At 52.8% G+C, this 14,824-nt stretch overlaps 1 protein-coding gene across 1 annotated transcript; it reads left to right on the top strand.

Annotated features, from left to right (window-relative positions):
* The first annotated feature begins 11,550 nt into the window (after positions 1-11,550).
* LOC149995424 (leukocyte-associated immunoglobulin-like receptor 2) lies at positions 11,551-12,724 on the top strand. The gene is made up of 2 exons (XM_090259218.1): positions 11,551-11,899; positions 12,657-12,724. The coding sequence occupies exons 1-2, from the start codon at positions 11,551-11,553 to the stop codon at positions 12,722-12,724; spliced, it is 417 nt and encodes a 138-aa protein (XP_090115344.1).
* The last annotated feature ends 2,100 nt before the right edge of the window (positions 12,725-14,824 follow it).

Raw genomic sequence — 14,824 nt, 5'->3', positions numbered from 1 at the left:
GAACAGGCTCCCGGGTTATGGAAGCTGCCAGTCCCACTCTCTGTCTGCTGTCTGCACACGAGAGACCCAGGGCAGCCGGTGGTATAATTGAGTCCAAGTGCAAAGGCCTGAGGCCCGCAGGGCAGCAGCTGTGTGTCCTGGAGTCATAAGGACGGAGACCCAGGAGCTCTGACATCCATGGGAAGGAGAGGTAGACATCCCAGCTCAAGACAGGACCTATTTTTCTTCTTTGTAGGTCTCTGGGGACTGGGTGGTGCCCCCACATTGGGGAGGGATGATCACTCCGTCCACTGAATGAAAGCTCACGTCCTTCAGCCACATCTCGCAGACACGCCCAGAGTAGTGTGTTACCAGCTCCCCAGGTGTCCCGGAGCCCCGTCAGGTGGCTTCTAAATAAGATCACAGACAGGTGGGTGAATTTCTGCTGAACTCTGGCTTATTCTGCTCGGACTTGAGAGGGACAGGTGGGCACAGGCTTGGTGGGCAGGAAGGGACCCACGCAGCATCTGTGTTTGCCTCGCACAGGTGCGTCTCAGCACAGAGCATGTTTCTCTGTGAACCGTGGGTGGTTGAGCTCACCTAGAACAAGAAAAGCTTTCTGAGGGGAAAGGCTCTGGTCGCAGACCCCGGCTCCCTGCAGCACGTGGGGGACGCCATCTGCTGTGGCCCCACCACACGAATACATGCAGACACTACCTTGGTTATTTCGCAGGGCAGGGCCCATAGTCTGAACCCTCCGATTCTTAGAGGCGCTGGGTAGCTTGGGCTCAGGACCACAGAGAACTGGGCAGAGTGGGGTGAGCCCAAGGATCATAACCCACACGGGCCTTGGTGTCCGGAGGGACGGTGCACGCCTAGAGCCTGACTCTCTTCTCCTGGAACAGCAGCGACCACAGGACTGGGTCTCCCCTGAGCTTGAGCTTGAGGTCTGGGGAGAGTCGCAGGTCTGTGCCCTTGGAGAGGCAGAGCCCCGCCCCGTCCAGGAGGACATGACAGCCGGCATGCAGACACCTCCTCCGTGTCTATCAGACTCACCTGGCTGACCCAGGTCAATGAGGAGGTCCCTTCCCGATGACCCGGCTCTGCCTGGGAGCCTGCCTGGGGCTGCGGCCGTGACCCTGAGCGGTCTCAGGTCTTTGCCTTCAGGTCCTGGTTCCCCCCGTCTCCTCCTCACGGGGCTATGTAACTATGTTTTTCTATGCACGTATGTATGTACCCACGTACCTGTGTATGTATGCATGTGTCTACACAAATACGTATCTGTCAAGAGTCTTGCTCCTACAAACCACCCAGAGGAAGGCCTACCATTGTCACACCACACTTACTGAGACAGGGAAAAAAGGAGATGAAACAGAAAACGAAACCCCCAAATGGACTCAAAGACACGTAGAAACAAAGAAGCAGAGAAACAGGAAAACAATGGAGAAAAGACTTCACATCAGGGACTAAGACCCATGCAAACGGCTCCCCGTCTGTGGTGTTGCGCACCGTCTCCACGCGTTTCTGAACCTGCATTTCCCTTATGGTGAGTTTTCCATCAACGCTTTGGCGTGTTGGTTTGCATAAGCTTCATTTGCACGCGGTTCATTTGCATGCGGCTCATTTGCATGAGGTTCATTTGCATACGTCAAAAGTGCAGGTGGACGGTCCAGCTGCCGCGGTGTTCTGACCGTATCTACCGTCTACGCACCACCTGCACCCCGACGTCACCCCTGTTTCCGTCCCGGGCCCTGCCCCGCGGTCACTGACTCGCACCAGGCGCTGCACGTGCCCGCGACATCGGCCCGGGGGGCGGGGCTCCCCACAAACGCCCGCCGGGGACCACGCCTCCTGGGCGCCCGCGGGGCGGCCGGACTCGCTGCCTGGGAGACCCCGGGGACGCGGCCCGCACCCCCTGTCCGCAGGGCGCCGCCCCCCAGCACAAGGACAGCGATGCAGCCCAGGCCCCCCGCCCCCCCGGGCCGCCCTGAGCCGGGACGCGGGCGGGACCCCGGGACCACAGAGCTGGGATCCGCGCGGGCCCGGGCCCCACCTCCGTCCGCGCTTCGGGCCACGACCCTCGGGGCCGGGGAGAGTCGGCCTGCAGGCCCTGCCCGCCCGCGGGCACCAGGGCCTGCGTCTCCGTGGACAGACCCGGGCCTCCGACCTGCTCTGGACACGGGGAGGCTCAGCTCAGACACAACGGCCAGAGGGGGCCTGGTTGGGGGGCGCCTGGGGACCTGTCTGTGCCCCGTTATAGAGGAAGGAAGGTGCCCCCGGGAGTCACGCTGATGCGGGCGGTTTGGGGGTCACGGCGGAGATGACGTCATGCCCTGCAGCACAGGACGGGGACCACCGTGTGAGGAGATGAAACCCTGGGTGTGTTTCTGATGGAGCCTCCCTTGCAGTGCTCTGCCTGGACCATGTGATCCACACACAGGAGAGTCGGTTATTTTTACACGATTTCTCTCTGTTTTAGAGAGAGGGAAAGGGAGAGAGAAAGAGAGAGACACATCAATGTGTGGTTGATCCCGCGTGCCCCCCACTGGGAACCCAGGCCTGTGCCCTGACTGGGAATCGAACCAGCAACCCTTAGTTTGCAGGCTGGCACTCTATCCCTGAGCCACACCAGCTAAGGCTGTTTGTACATGATTCCTAAGCTCTCCCACCCCAAGAGCAGCTCTGACGGGAGCCCTGTGGATTCCGGGAGGGATCTGAACCCTGAGTGACACCAGGTGAATGTCCCTCCTGCGTCTCTCATGACAGCTGCAAACACCCAAAGGACGTCAGCATTAATTTCCAGACTCCTGAGAGCCAATAAATAGACCCCTGATTTCTGCCTGCTCTAACTGACCCCTCAGCACCCCCGTCTTGTTTTCTCGGCGAAGGTCGTCTGTCCATGACCAGATAACACAATTGTCCTTGATTCTCTTTAACCCCCCACCCCCCTGCCATGTTGCTCCATCCCAGAACCCCATTGAGTTCACCCCACGTGTTCTCACCTCTCCTCACATGTACCCGCAACCCTGCTGGGTCGGGTGCCCCCAGTCTGAGCTCCATCGGCTCTCCCCTCCACAGCAGCTCTTGGGGCATCCAGGGTCCTCTCCCTGCTGGCTCTGCCCTCTTCTCCCCCGCAGGTGCATTTAGAGAAAGCACTTCCGAGGACTCAACCCCGCAACTGAAATCTTCAACTGGTTGCATGAAGTCAGGTCAGATCCCTCATCAACGTGTTTCCTCTGGCCCTGCCCACCTCTCCCCACATCCTGCCAGTGGTCTGCCTCTGCCTCCCTTATCGCCAGGCACGTTGGTTGTCTTTCCATTTCTTTTTTTAATTGAAAATGATGTACTAAAAATAGTCACAGAAGTACAACTGAAGAAGAAAACAGAAAACAATAAACTTGGCGGTGTGTCCCCAGCTGGATACAGTTCCATTGAACAGCTACAAGGGTTTGGAATCTTACCGCTAAGTCACCCTTTGAGGGGCTGACGTACACAAATCACATGAAATTGTGCCAGGCCCTATGAAAGCATTTCCTGCCAGCAACTTCCCATGAGGGGGTGCTCGTCTGACGTCTGAGAATCCCCGATTTTTTTAATCTGCAGAAACAAAGCTCCCGTTTCTTGCCCAAAGACACACAGTGATGGAGAGGCCAAACCAGCCCAGGGCGGCCAGAGCGCAGACCTCAGGGTTTGTTCGCAGCTCTGCAGCGCCCCTTGTGGTCAGAGTCCTCCTCCCTGCAAGACAGGCAGAGGGACAGAGGGACAGAGGAACAGAGGGACAGAAGGACAGAGGGACAGAGGGACAGGTAGCTCAGCTTCCAACTCGGACACTAGGAGAAAAGGGGCCTCTTGACGGTTGTACCCAAATAGGGACTAAGTCGCCTCGAGGCAGAGAGACCCCCGTGGGGGAATCCTGAGCACAGAGCTGTTGAAGGGACACAGGGCACCGCGTTTACAGTGTGAAGTTTCAGATCTCTAATTTCAATTGTTAGTGTATATGTTTACATTATATATTAAAGATGTAAATTATATAATTAACATAATAAATACATTAAGATATCACAAATGAATGTACACTGCATTATTATACATGATGTTATCCATCATTTCACGTATTTCTAAAACTAATATGTAGATTTTAACATATATACCATACATGGTATAATAAAATGTATCATTGGTATCATTGATATTATCTATATTATGGCACTTAAGTTCTTACAATCTTTTAAAATATTCACATTATTTAAATCATACACATATGTTAAATCATATAATTACATATATTTACATTTACTGTAATTATGTTATACTCGTGTAATTGAGTTTAAATATATTAATACCTTTTACATGTTACATGTGTTATACACATATTGCACATACATGTAACCTGAAGTTGCAGTAAATGCCACAAAGGGAAGCGCAGGCAGCGCAGTGTAGAAACGAGGGCGGGGAGCTGCATCGCGGACGCCCCAGGCGTTGAGGGAAGGACACTCTGGCAGGTGACGCTTCCTCCTTTCTGAGGGGACAGTGAGGACAGTCTCCGGTGGGGCGGGGACGCAGGAGGAGGTGCTCGTCCCGGGCCCCTCTGGCGCCGTCCCTCCCGAGGGCGTCGGGGGAGCGCAGCGCTGCGCACGGAGCCTCCTGCGGGGCGCGCACGGGGTGCGTCTGCGGATCCGGGGAGCGCGTCCCCGGCCGGTGCGGCCCCGAGCCCTTGGGACGTGCGGCTCGTGCCGCTGCGGGGCTGGCGGTTCCATTTACTGACCTTAAATATCAGTGCGCGCGGGACCGCGGGGCTACCCGTGGGGACAGGACAGACGTGGGCGTGTTCATCCTCACGGGGAGTCCCACGGGCAGGGTCGCTCTGGGGGAGCCGGTGAGGGCCGCGGGGCCCTCCTCCTCCTCCTTCTCCTCCTCCTCCTCCTTCTCCTCCTCCTCCTCCTCCTCCTCCTCCTCTTCCTCCTCCTCTTCCTCCTCCTCCTCCTGCTTCTCCCTCCGCTCCTTCTCCTTCTTCTCTCACTCTCTCTCTTTCTAAACAATGAATAAATATATCTCTGCACGAGGATTTTTTTAGGTATTGCAGGTCAAGTGGACTCTCCGAGATTTACAAATCTTGTTCTTTAAAATACACGACAAAGTGAAACCTCAGCTACACTTGTACATACAATGAATGTTTCTGACAGCGAACTCATATGTGTAACGGGAAGAGAAAGCTTCCTACTGTTTAGCTTAAGAAAGGAAAAAAAAAAAAGAGTCAACTCATTTTAATGAAAAAATGAGAAAATGACCCCAACTGACATTTCAGAAAACTAAAAAAGGACATCCAAATGTCCCAAATCGCATGAAAACGCCCCCAACTGCATTAGTCATCAGAGAAATGCAAACTAAAGCCACAACAGTGTAGCAAAAATAAAAGGGTGGAAACTCAGAAGTTTGGTAACGTAACCAGGAAACTGAAATGCACGGGGTGTGAACGGATACCATCACTTTGAAAAATGTTTGGCGGTACCCACAAAAGTTGAATAAATGCACAGCATGAAAAAACAATTTACACCCCCAGGTTTGGAGCAGAAATGTACATGCAGGCTCAGTGAGAGAAACGCATGAAGGCATCTAAAGCGATATTACCCATCATAACCAACTAAACAGAAACAGACTCATAGAAACAGAGAACAAACTAATGGCCACCAGATGGGAGGGGGGTTAAGGGCTGGGTGTGAAAGGGGAAAGGTCAAAGGACAGCTTGGTAGTCACAGAACAGTCACCGGGCTGTAAATTCCAGCACTGGGAACACAGTCCATTTATCGTAATAACTGTAGGGTGTCAGGCAGGTGCTAGACTTATTGGGGGGAATCGTTTCATAAATGATATAAATGTCTAACCACTATGCTGTGCTCCTGAAATGAACATGATATTGAATGCCAACTGCACTCTAAAATTTAAAAAGTTTAGACATAAATGAGAAAAGTAAATAAATGAACAAATGGGGAATTAGAATGGATAGAAACGTTGTGATTATTTCCACCATAAAGTACTCCAGAGGAAGGCGGATCAGTTGTCTACACCCCCACGCATTACTGTGGATAAATCTGACAAACGTTTGGTTTAGGAAGAGAAACCAGACACCCACAAAAGACAGCAGTATGCACACACATCTCTGTAAAGAACCAAACACACTGTTGCAAGCCAGGGTGGTCATCGCCTTTGGGGGGAAGTTACTGGAAAGAAGATTGAAGGCACCCTGGCTGGTTTGACTCAGTGGATTGAGTGCTGGCCTGCAAACCAAAGTTCTCCAGTTCAACTCCCGGTCAGGGCACATGCCTGGGTTGAGGACCAGGTCCCTGGTTTGGGGCATGTGAGAGGCAACCAATCGATGTTTCTCTTCCTCTGTTTCTCCTTCCCTTCTCCTCTCTCTAAAAATAAATAAATACAATATATTTTTTTAAAGCCATATTTTAAAAAAACAAGAGAAGACCAGAGGCAGCTCACGTGAGTCTCTAAGTGTCTGTTTGGGAGTCAGGATGGTGAGGAGGACGGGGTTCCCTGTCTGAAGAAATCAATCCGGCTGTGCACCTGTGTGTATACTTCTGGTCTATTTTGCTTCTACAGAAGAAAACGCACAGCGAGACACATCATGGTCAAACGGTGAAACACAAAGACAAAATTATAAGAGCATCGGAAGAAAAAAAGACGCCTTTTCAAACAAGCAACCGTAAAATTTACATTTTATTCGCAACAGAGACACTTTGTTTAAAGTGCCCCAAGAAAGCAGATGGCAGCCTAGAACGCCACAACAGGACAAAATTGGCAGAAAACTTAGTTACAGAAACGTCTAACCGCTATGTGGTGCCCTGCAAACTAATAAAATATGGAGCGTGGACTATAATTGAAAAAAAAGGAGAATACATTTTTAAAAATTGGCCCCCTGTGATTTCATTCACATGTGGGCTATAAAACAAAAAACTATAAATACACAGATGAAAAAGAATCAAAAATCATAGGCACAGACAACAGAGTGGTGGTGACAGAGGGAAGGAGGGGTTAAAGGGTAAAGGGGGCCAAACCGGGGGTGAAGATTTGACTTGGAGAGGTGGGCACACAATGCAACATACAGGTCACCTGCTATAGAAACGTGCATTTGAAACCTGCATACTTTTTAATAGATTTTTAAATTTTATTTTTGGAGAGAGGGCCAGGGAGAGAGAAAGAGAAGGAGAGGAGCATCAATGTGTGGTTGCCTCTTGTGCGCCCTGAACTGGGCACCTGGCCCACAACCCAGGCACGTGTCCTGACTGGGAATTGAACCAGGGACCCTTTGGGTCACAGGCCGGTCCTAAATCCATTGAGCCACACCAGCCAGGGCTCTGAAACCTATACACTTTTATTAGCCAATGTCACCCCAATACATTCGATGCCAAAAAGAATTGGGACATACTATTTCAGATTTCAAAAATCACTTGGAAAATTATAGTTTGTCATAAAGTTTAAAGTGTGATGAGTTAAAGTGAAAACTACGTGCACACAGATATATATGTGGTAAATCTATTTACAGAAGAGTGAGGGAAACATGAGCACAAGATTTTGGGTGCTGTGTTGTTGGTGTGGTGACGTCCGGGGGCAGGTTGGGGTACAAATGACACAGACTCTATTTTGACCCATTTCTGTCTTTCTTGCAGGATGTTGATTTCACAGGGGTTTTTTTTATGGTTTTGGTTTCTTTGTTTGTTTAATTTTCTCTAAGCTGGCCTTTAGACATAGGCCAGCAGCGTGGGGGTATGTGTGGAACAATCAGCTTTCAGAGGAAAAAGAAACACCTGATTTGTAGCATTTGCTGGTTTCTGTGGCGTGAGTGCTGACCGAGGCTGATTTTGAGCAACCGAGGTGGTGTCCCTGAATGCGGAATTGGCAAGAGACATCCACACCAGGTGTCAGGAGCCAGTGTGAGCTGCCTGGCCCCAGCTCACCACTGAGGGTAGCATTGAGGCCAGTGAAAATGATATCGACCCAAAGGCCAGGGGCTACTGGGTTGTCTTACAGCCAAACAAGAGTGATGGAGGGAGAGGAGGGAGAGTGAGCAGTGACAGGGAAGGAGGGAGACAATGGAGGGAGAGAGGGAGAGGGAGTTGAAGAGGATGGAGCAAGAAGAGAGACAGATAGATAACGGATGGATGGTTGGATGGACAGACAGACGAATAGACAGACAGACAGGGAGGCAGACAAACATATGTACGTAGGTAGATATGGATGATACATAGATGATTCTTAAATGCTACATAGATATCTAGACATAAATATAAGATTGATCAGTGATAGATAGACAAGAGACCATGAGGATGAAGTTTAATAGACAGGTCGATATAGATTTATAATAAGTAGTTATAGGTAGATGAGAGATACATCAATACATGACAGAAAACTAGACACAGGATGAGGGAGAGACAGAGAGAGAGAGATGGGGGGTACGGAGAGAGAGAGTCTTATTTGGCGAAGGAATAACAGGATTTTAGATGAAACCCTCAAGAAACAGTTTTTACATATATCATACGTGGCTCTTAAATGGAATTCAAAGGCACATTCAGTAACCCATTGGCCTCCACGTAGGAAAACCAATGGCTTTATACGTGTGCTGACTCAAAATTCTAGTTGGAATCATCACTTGAACATGTGTGTTGCGGATGTTTTTGTCTTACAAGAATAACACACTTGCCTGTTTCATTGGAAAAGCAGTATTGGGTGCCATAAGCAGGCCTTGTAGTTAAAGAAAGTTGAAAACAATTAAGCTTTGACCTGAGTTTACCCTTTGGGAGGCAGAGCTGCACCGCCATCAGGCACTAATGAGAGACTTGAGCTGCGAGGGCGGCCTGATGAGGCCTTGGGTCCTGCAGAAAACCGTCGGGGGGGCTGGGCGCCTCTCTCAGCCGCAGCCCGGGGAGGGTCCGAGACCTACGGGGCGGAAGGAAAACCGCTCGTGTGTATGTTTAGCTGCTGTGCGCACTGTGGTGTGGGGCCCGACACACCACATCCCGTGTACGCGCTGGTCTGCGGCGCAGCCGAAGCCTGTTTACCCCCCACGTTTGTCTCCGGTGGTCTCAGCGAGCCCCGAGAAGGAAGGCGGGGTGGGGGGCAATGGTGGGAAGGTCTGCCCTGAGGACGCGGCCTTCCCCAGGCCAGGGCTGCAGGTGGGGCCCATGGGAAGCTGAGTTCATCCACCGCCCACGTCCAGGACAGGCCGCCCAGGCTTACAGCCAAGACCACGCCGCACTCTGGGAGGCTGGGCTCCAGAGAAAGGCGGGTCACCGGTCATGAGGTCTTCCTTCCAGGTTCCATCAAGGCCTGAGGATCTGGTCGCAGGCGGATGAGTGCACCCCCGCCCGAGGCTGCTTGCTGGGCAGGAACCCAAGGTTCCCCGAGCAGGAGGAGTGGAGTGCGGGGCATCGGGCTGATTTGGATGACCTGGGACGGGCTTTGCATCTGGGTCTCCCGGAAACACCACAAAGCAGGACCCCTGGGCATCCTAGGCTCAGGTTCTGTCCCGGAGACCCCATGGCAGGCATGGTCCTCAGGGTCATGACCCCACACAGTCCCAGGAGGAGGACTGGGCAGCCTGAGGGCCCCTGCTGGAGCATTTTTGCAACATCCTAATTAATGCTGATGTCGATTAATCTTTAAACATTGAAATAAGTTGAAATGAAACATAGTGTAAGCTTAAGGTGTACAAGGAGCTGGTTTGTTGCATTTACCTGCAACATAATTGCCGCAGTAGCTGCGAGGTGCACACACGCCATTGCCACCCCTGGCCTGTCCCTATCTCCCAGCACCCGGTGGGTGTCCCAGGCGGCCCCACCCCAGGAACAGCTCCCACGCCATTTCCTGACCATTCAGTCCCTGCAGGACCGTGGTTCTCAACCTTCCTGATGCCGCGACCCTTTAATACAGCTCCTCATGTTGTGGTGACCCCCAACCTTAAAATTATTTTTGTTGCTACTTCAAAGGTGTAATTTTGCTACTGTTATGAATCATAACGTAAATATATAATATGCAGGATGTATTTTCATTGTTACAAATTGAACATAATTAAAGCATAGTGATTAATCATAAAAACAATATGTAATTATGTATGTGTTTTCCGATGGTCTTAGGCAACACCTGGGAAAGGGCCATTCGACCCCCAAAGGGGTCACGACCCACAGGTTGAGAACGGCTGCTTTAGAATTTTGTATCAGCTGAAGGGGCCCCTTCCCCTCCCATTCCCAGGCCCCCTGGGGGGAAGACGGGAAGAGAGCTTGTTGAGCAACATCTATTTAATGTCCTGAATGCCCTGCTGGGGTCTCACATAGAGCATGACATTAAAGGCTCGGGGGGAGACCGTAGGCTTCCCACTGTATGTTTGAGGACATGTCAGGGTGACGCAGTGGAATGCTCTGGCCAAGAAAGAGACGGCTCATTGGTGGGGTCGGAGGTGACGTTTATGCCAGTTGGTTGCACTAATACCTGCTCTGCCTGGTCCCGCAGACTCAAGTGAGGCACACACTCAGCAGGGGATGGGGAGGGGGCGGCTGGAGCTGAGCTCAGACTCTGAGCGTGCGGGGAGGTAATGGCTTTGGAAGCCCAGGCCCTCCGCTGCCTCATTAGCAGGAAACGTGGGAAGAACCGGAGAAAGCCCCTCCCCTTTGCACAAGGACGCTGACTTAGCAGCCACCAAACGCCCCGACCAACACTTCCTGTCCCTGCGCCAGCTGCAGGTTGTGCCCTTCACCCTTTGGCTCCAGGACGGCGTGTGAGCTGCAGGGCTGGCCATGGTCCTCTGTCCCACCGCCCTCCTGGGCCTCGGTGAGTCCTGGAATGGGTGGACGGCCTTTTGGGATAGGTGGGGGAAGAGCTGGGGGAGGCATCTGCATCCCTGCTGAGTCCTGACCCCAGCCCAGGAGACCCCTGGTCCCCCCTGGAGTCTGACCCCTCAGCGCTGCCCCCACCCAAGTCTGACTTGGGAGGTTGAGTCCTAGAAGCGGGTACCTGGGTATGGGGACAGGACCAGACTGAGCAGCTCTTTGGGAGAGGGGACTGGGGTTTACTGAAACTCAGAGCAAGAAGAGGGGCTGTGCTCAGAGGTGATGCTGAGGAGGGGGCTGGGAATTCTTGGGGGCTGAGCCCCTGCCTCCATCAAGGCCCCGATGCATCCCCGTGAGGAGCCGGGCGCTGGGCGTTTTTCTCACGATGGCTTCTCTTCCAGTGCTCTGCCTGGGCCAGACCGTCCACACGCAGCACGGTGAGTCTATGCTTTTTAATTTATGGCCGTGGCAGGGAGACGTCCCTGGGGCCCAGCCTGCTCTCTGTCACCCTGAGAAAAGCCCGGCATGTCTCCAAGCCTGAGGTTCCTGGGTCACAGGGGGAGTCACCGCAGTGATGAGAGCTCACTGTCCCCTGCAGTGGATGGGGGTGTGGCATTTGGGGGAAGGACAGTGGGAATGTTCTACACCGGGTGGTGGGGTGGTTGCTCAGTTCTGTGAGTTGGGGAAAAGCATGGAGGGGAGCACTGGGAACGGGGGGCTGTGAGGTCGGCGACTTCCTCCCATGGACCCTGAGCTCTGCTCCCTCCCAGGGGTCTGGCCTAAACCCTCCATCAGCGCCGAGCCGGGCCCTGTGCTCCGCCGGGGACAGCCTGTGACCATCGTGTGCCGGGGCCCAGCGGGGGCTGAGAAGTACCGCCTGGAATACGGTGGAGGAACTGTGCATGGGGAAGAGAAAAGCATGCCTCGGCGTGGCTCACAGGGGACGGAGGCCAGGTTCCGTGTTCATGCAGTGAGTAAAGCCATGGCCAGGAGTTTCCGCTGCCTCTATCGCAGAGGGGCCTGGTGGTCGGAGCGCAGTGATGTGCCGAAGCTGGAGGTGACAGATGAGGACGTCCCCAATTCACCCTCAGGTTTGCTCCAACTGTGTCCTCTGTCCCCACTGCATCCCCTGGCCCAGGCTCCCTACCCTCCTGGGGCCCGCTATCCTGCGGGTCCCCTGCCCCTCTGCCACATGTCCCTCAAACTTCACATGCAGCTCAGGGCCCTGGAACCCTGGGACCGTCAGGACACCCGTATGACAGGGACACTGACCCAGTATTCTATGTGTGCACAGTGCTGTCCCTGCTGGGCCAGGGGGGGAGGGGTCCCCCAGAGGTCAGGTGGGAATAGACCCCCCTGGTAGTGAACACAGATCCTTTCCTCAGGAGGGTGTTAAACTGCCCTTCCCCTGGGCGGGGCTCCGGAGCCTCAGGCAGCGTGTGCCCTCTGTGGTCCCCCGGCACTGGGCAGGTCACGTGGTCCAGGGGCCCTGATCAGGGATTTTTGGGATGAGCGGTGTTTTCGGTCCATGAGATGTTCTAGACTCAGGCTCCCATGGAGACACTTCAGCCTCAGGAGCAGCTCCCTGCTGCCTCTGTGAGGTCAAGAGCAACATGGTGGTGGGAGGGGAGAGGAGTGACCCCTCCCCCACAGCAGGATGGAGCAGGGTGCCCCTCCTGGGTCTCCTGAGCCCCTCTTCCCCCCATTTCTCATGATGAACTCTGGACTGAGTGATGCAGACATGGCTGTGGGTGGGTGCTCAGGATGGAGAGGGGCCAGGCCGATTGGGACGGACCCCAGCAGCACCCCCATAGCATCATCCCCACTCCTGCCCTGTTCACACAACAGGAACCCCCAGAGCCATCAGCTCCACCGCCCTCAAGCACACAGAGCCCCCCAACTCAGCTGGTGAGTAAAGGCTTCAGCCTGGAGGGGTTTCGGGGGCTCCATGTGGGGGATCAGGCTCCAGGGCCCGGCCCTCTGCCCCAGGCTGGGTTTAGAAACTGTAAGACCACAGCAAGGGGCTGGCACCCCGGGATGTCACTAATGCTCCTGACTGGTGACATCACCGGTAGGATTGACTAACTGGGTTCCAGGCCCTGTGAAAGCATTTCCTGCCAGCAACCGCCCATGACGGGTGCTCGCCTGATCTCTAAGAGCCCCTGCTTTTTTAAATCTGCAGAAACAAAGCTCCCGTTTTCTGCCCAAAAACACACAGTGATGGAGAGGCCAAACCAGCCCAGGGCGGCCAGAGCGCAGACCTCAGGGTTTGTTCGCAGCTCTGCAGCGCCCCTTGTGGTCAGAGTCCTCCTCCCTGCAAGACAGGCAGAGGGACAGAGGGACAGAGGGACAGAAGGACAGAGGGACAGAGGGACTGGTAGCTCAGCTTCCAACTCGGACACTAGGAGAAAAGGGGCCTCTTGACACTTGTACCCAGACAGGGACTAAGTCACCTGCAGGCAGAGAGACCCCCGTGGGGGAATCCTGAGCACAGCGCTGTTGAAGGGACACAGGGCACCGCGTTTAAATACGATCCGCGGGACAGGAACAGCGGGACAGGCTCTTCCTACCACTGAGCAAGTATTTTCTTGTTGCCTCATCTGCAGCTGATGCCCCTTGCGGCGGGCTTGGGGCACACGGGGAATGAGGAGATACGGTCCCTGTCCTCCCAACCCTAATGGGAAGAATTAGCTAGAAAGACAAAAAAAAAAAGCAAATATTAATATGTGTATACGGGCAAATATAAATATATAATTTATAGTATGAAGTTTCAGATCTCTAATTTCAATTGTTAGTTTGTTTAGATTATATATTAAAGGTGTGATATAATTAATATAATAAATACATTAAGATACCACAAATGAATGTAGACTACATTATTGTGCATGATGTTATCCATCACTTCACGTATTTCTAAAACTAATATATGTATATTTTAACATATATACCATATATAATATAATAAAATATATAATTGGTATAATTTTTATTATCTATAACATGTTATATAAGTTCTTTTAAATTATCGTTTTAAAATATTTATACAATTTAAATTATACATATATAAGTTAAATCACACAAATACATATTTACATTTACTATAATTATATTATACTTATGTAATTATAAATGTATTCATACCTTCTACACATTACATGTATTATACACATATTGCACATACATGTAATCTAAAGTTGCAGTAAATGCCATACAGGGAAGCACAGGCAGCGCAGTGTAGAAATGAGGGCGGGGAGCTGCATCGCGGACGCCCCAGGTGTTGAGGGAAGGACACTCTGGCAGGTGACGCTTCCTACTTTCTCAGGGGACAGTGAGGGCAGGTCTCTGGAGGGGCGGGGACGCTGTTCCAGGAGACGGACCGACCCCCAGAGCTCAGTCGCCCGCCTGTGACCTGTGCTGGCGCACGTGGGCAGGGGGTGTCCCTGGCACCGTGACAGACACCCCCGCGGATGCGCCCCGCTAGTGCGGCTAGTGCTGCTGAGGGGCTGGCTGTTCCATTTATTGACCTTAAATATCTGTGGGCGCAGGACCACGTGGTTACCCATGGGGACAGGACAGACATGGGTATGTTCATCCTCACGGAGAGTCCCACAGGCAGGGCCGCTCTCGGGGAGCCGGTGAGAGCCCCGCACGGAGGGAGACCCACCTGGGTGGGGGGCACAGAAACGCAGAGCCTGCTCTGTCCAGCTCGGGCCTTTGACGCGTGTCCTCCTGAATTTTCCTAGGAGACACAGGGACGGAATCGCAGGGCAGTAACCATGGCGGTGAGTGATGGGGACAGAGGACCGTGGTCCCGGAGCTGCCTCCTGGGGGAGGGGGGAGGGAATGGGCGTTGGTGTTCGTCATATTCCAGGTTTGTCAATGTCCTGTGGACAGAGGACGTCAGCGATCAGGGCCCTGGTTTTGTAAAACGGGGGTGATGGTTCCTGTGTTGGTGGGAGTGCTAAGCATGTGACAGATTTTATGTATAAAAATATATATGAACATGACTAGCACCA

Source organism: Furipterus horrens, unplaced genomic scaffold, assembly GCF_987537825.1.
Source record: "Furipterus horrens unplaced genomic scaffold, mFurHor1.1.pri manual_scaffold_13, whole genome shotgun sequence".
NCBI classification, from domain to species: Eukaryota; Metazoa; Chordata; class Mammalia; order Chiroptera; family Furipteridae; genus Furipterus; species Furipterus horrens.
The sequence above is the reverse complement of the archived record's forward strand: the minus strand, read 5'-3'. Positions and strand labels throughout refer to the sequence as shown.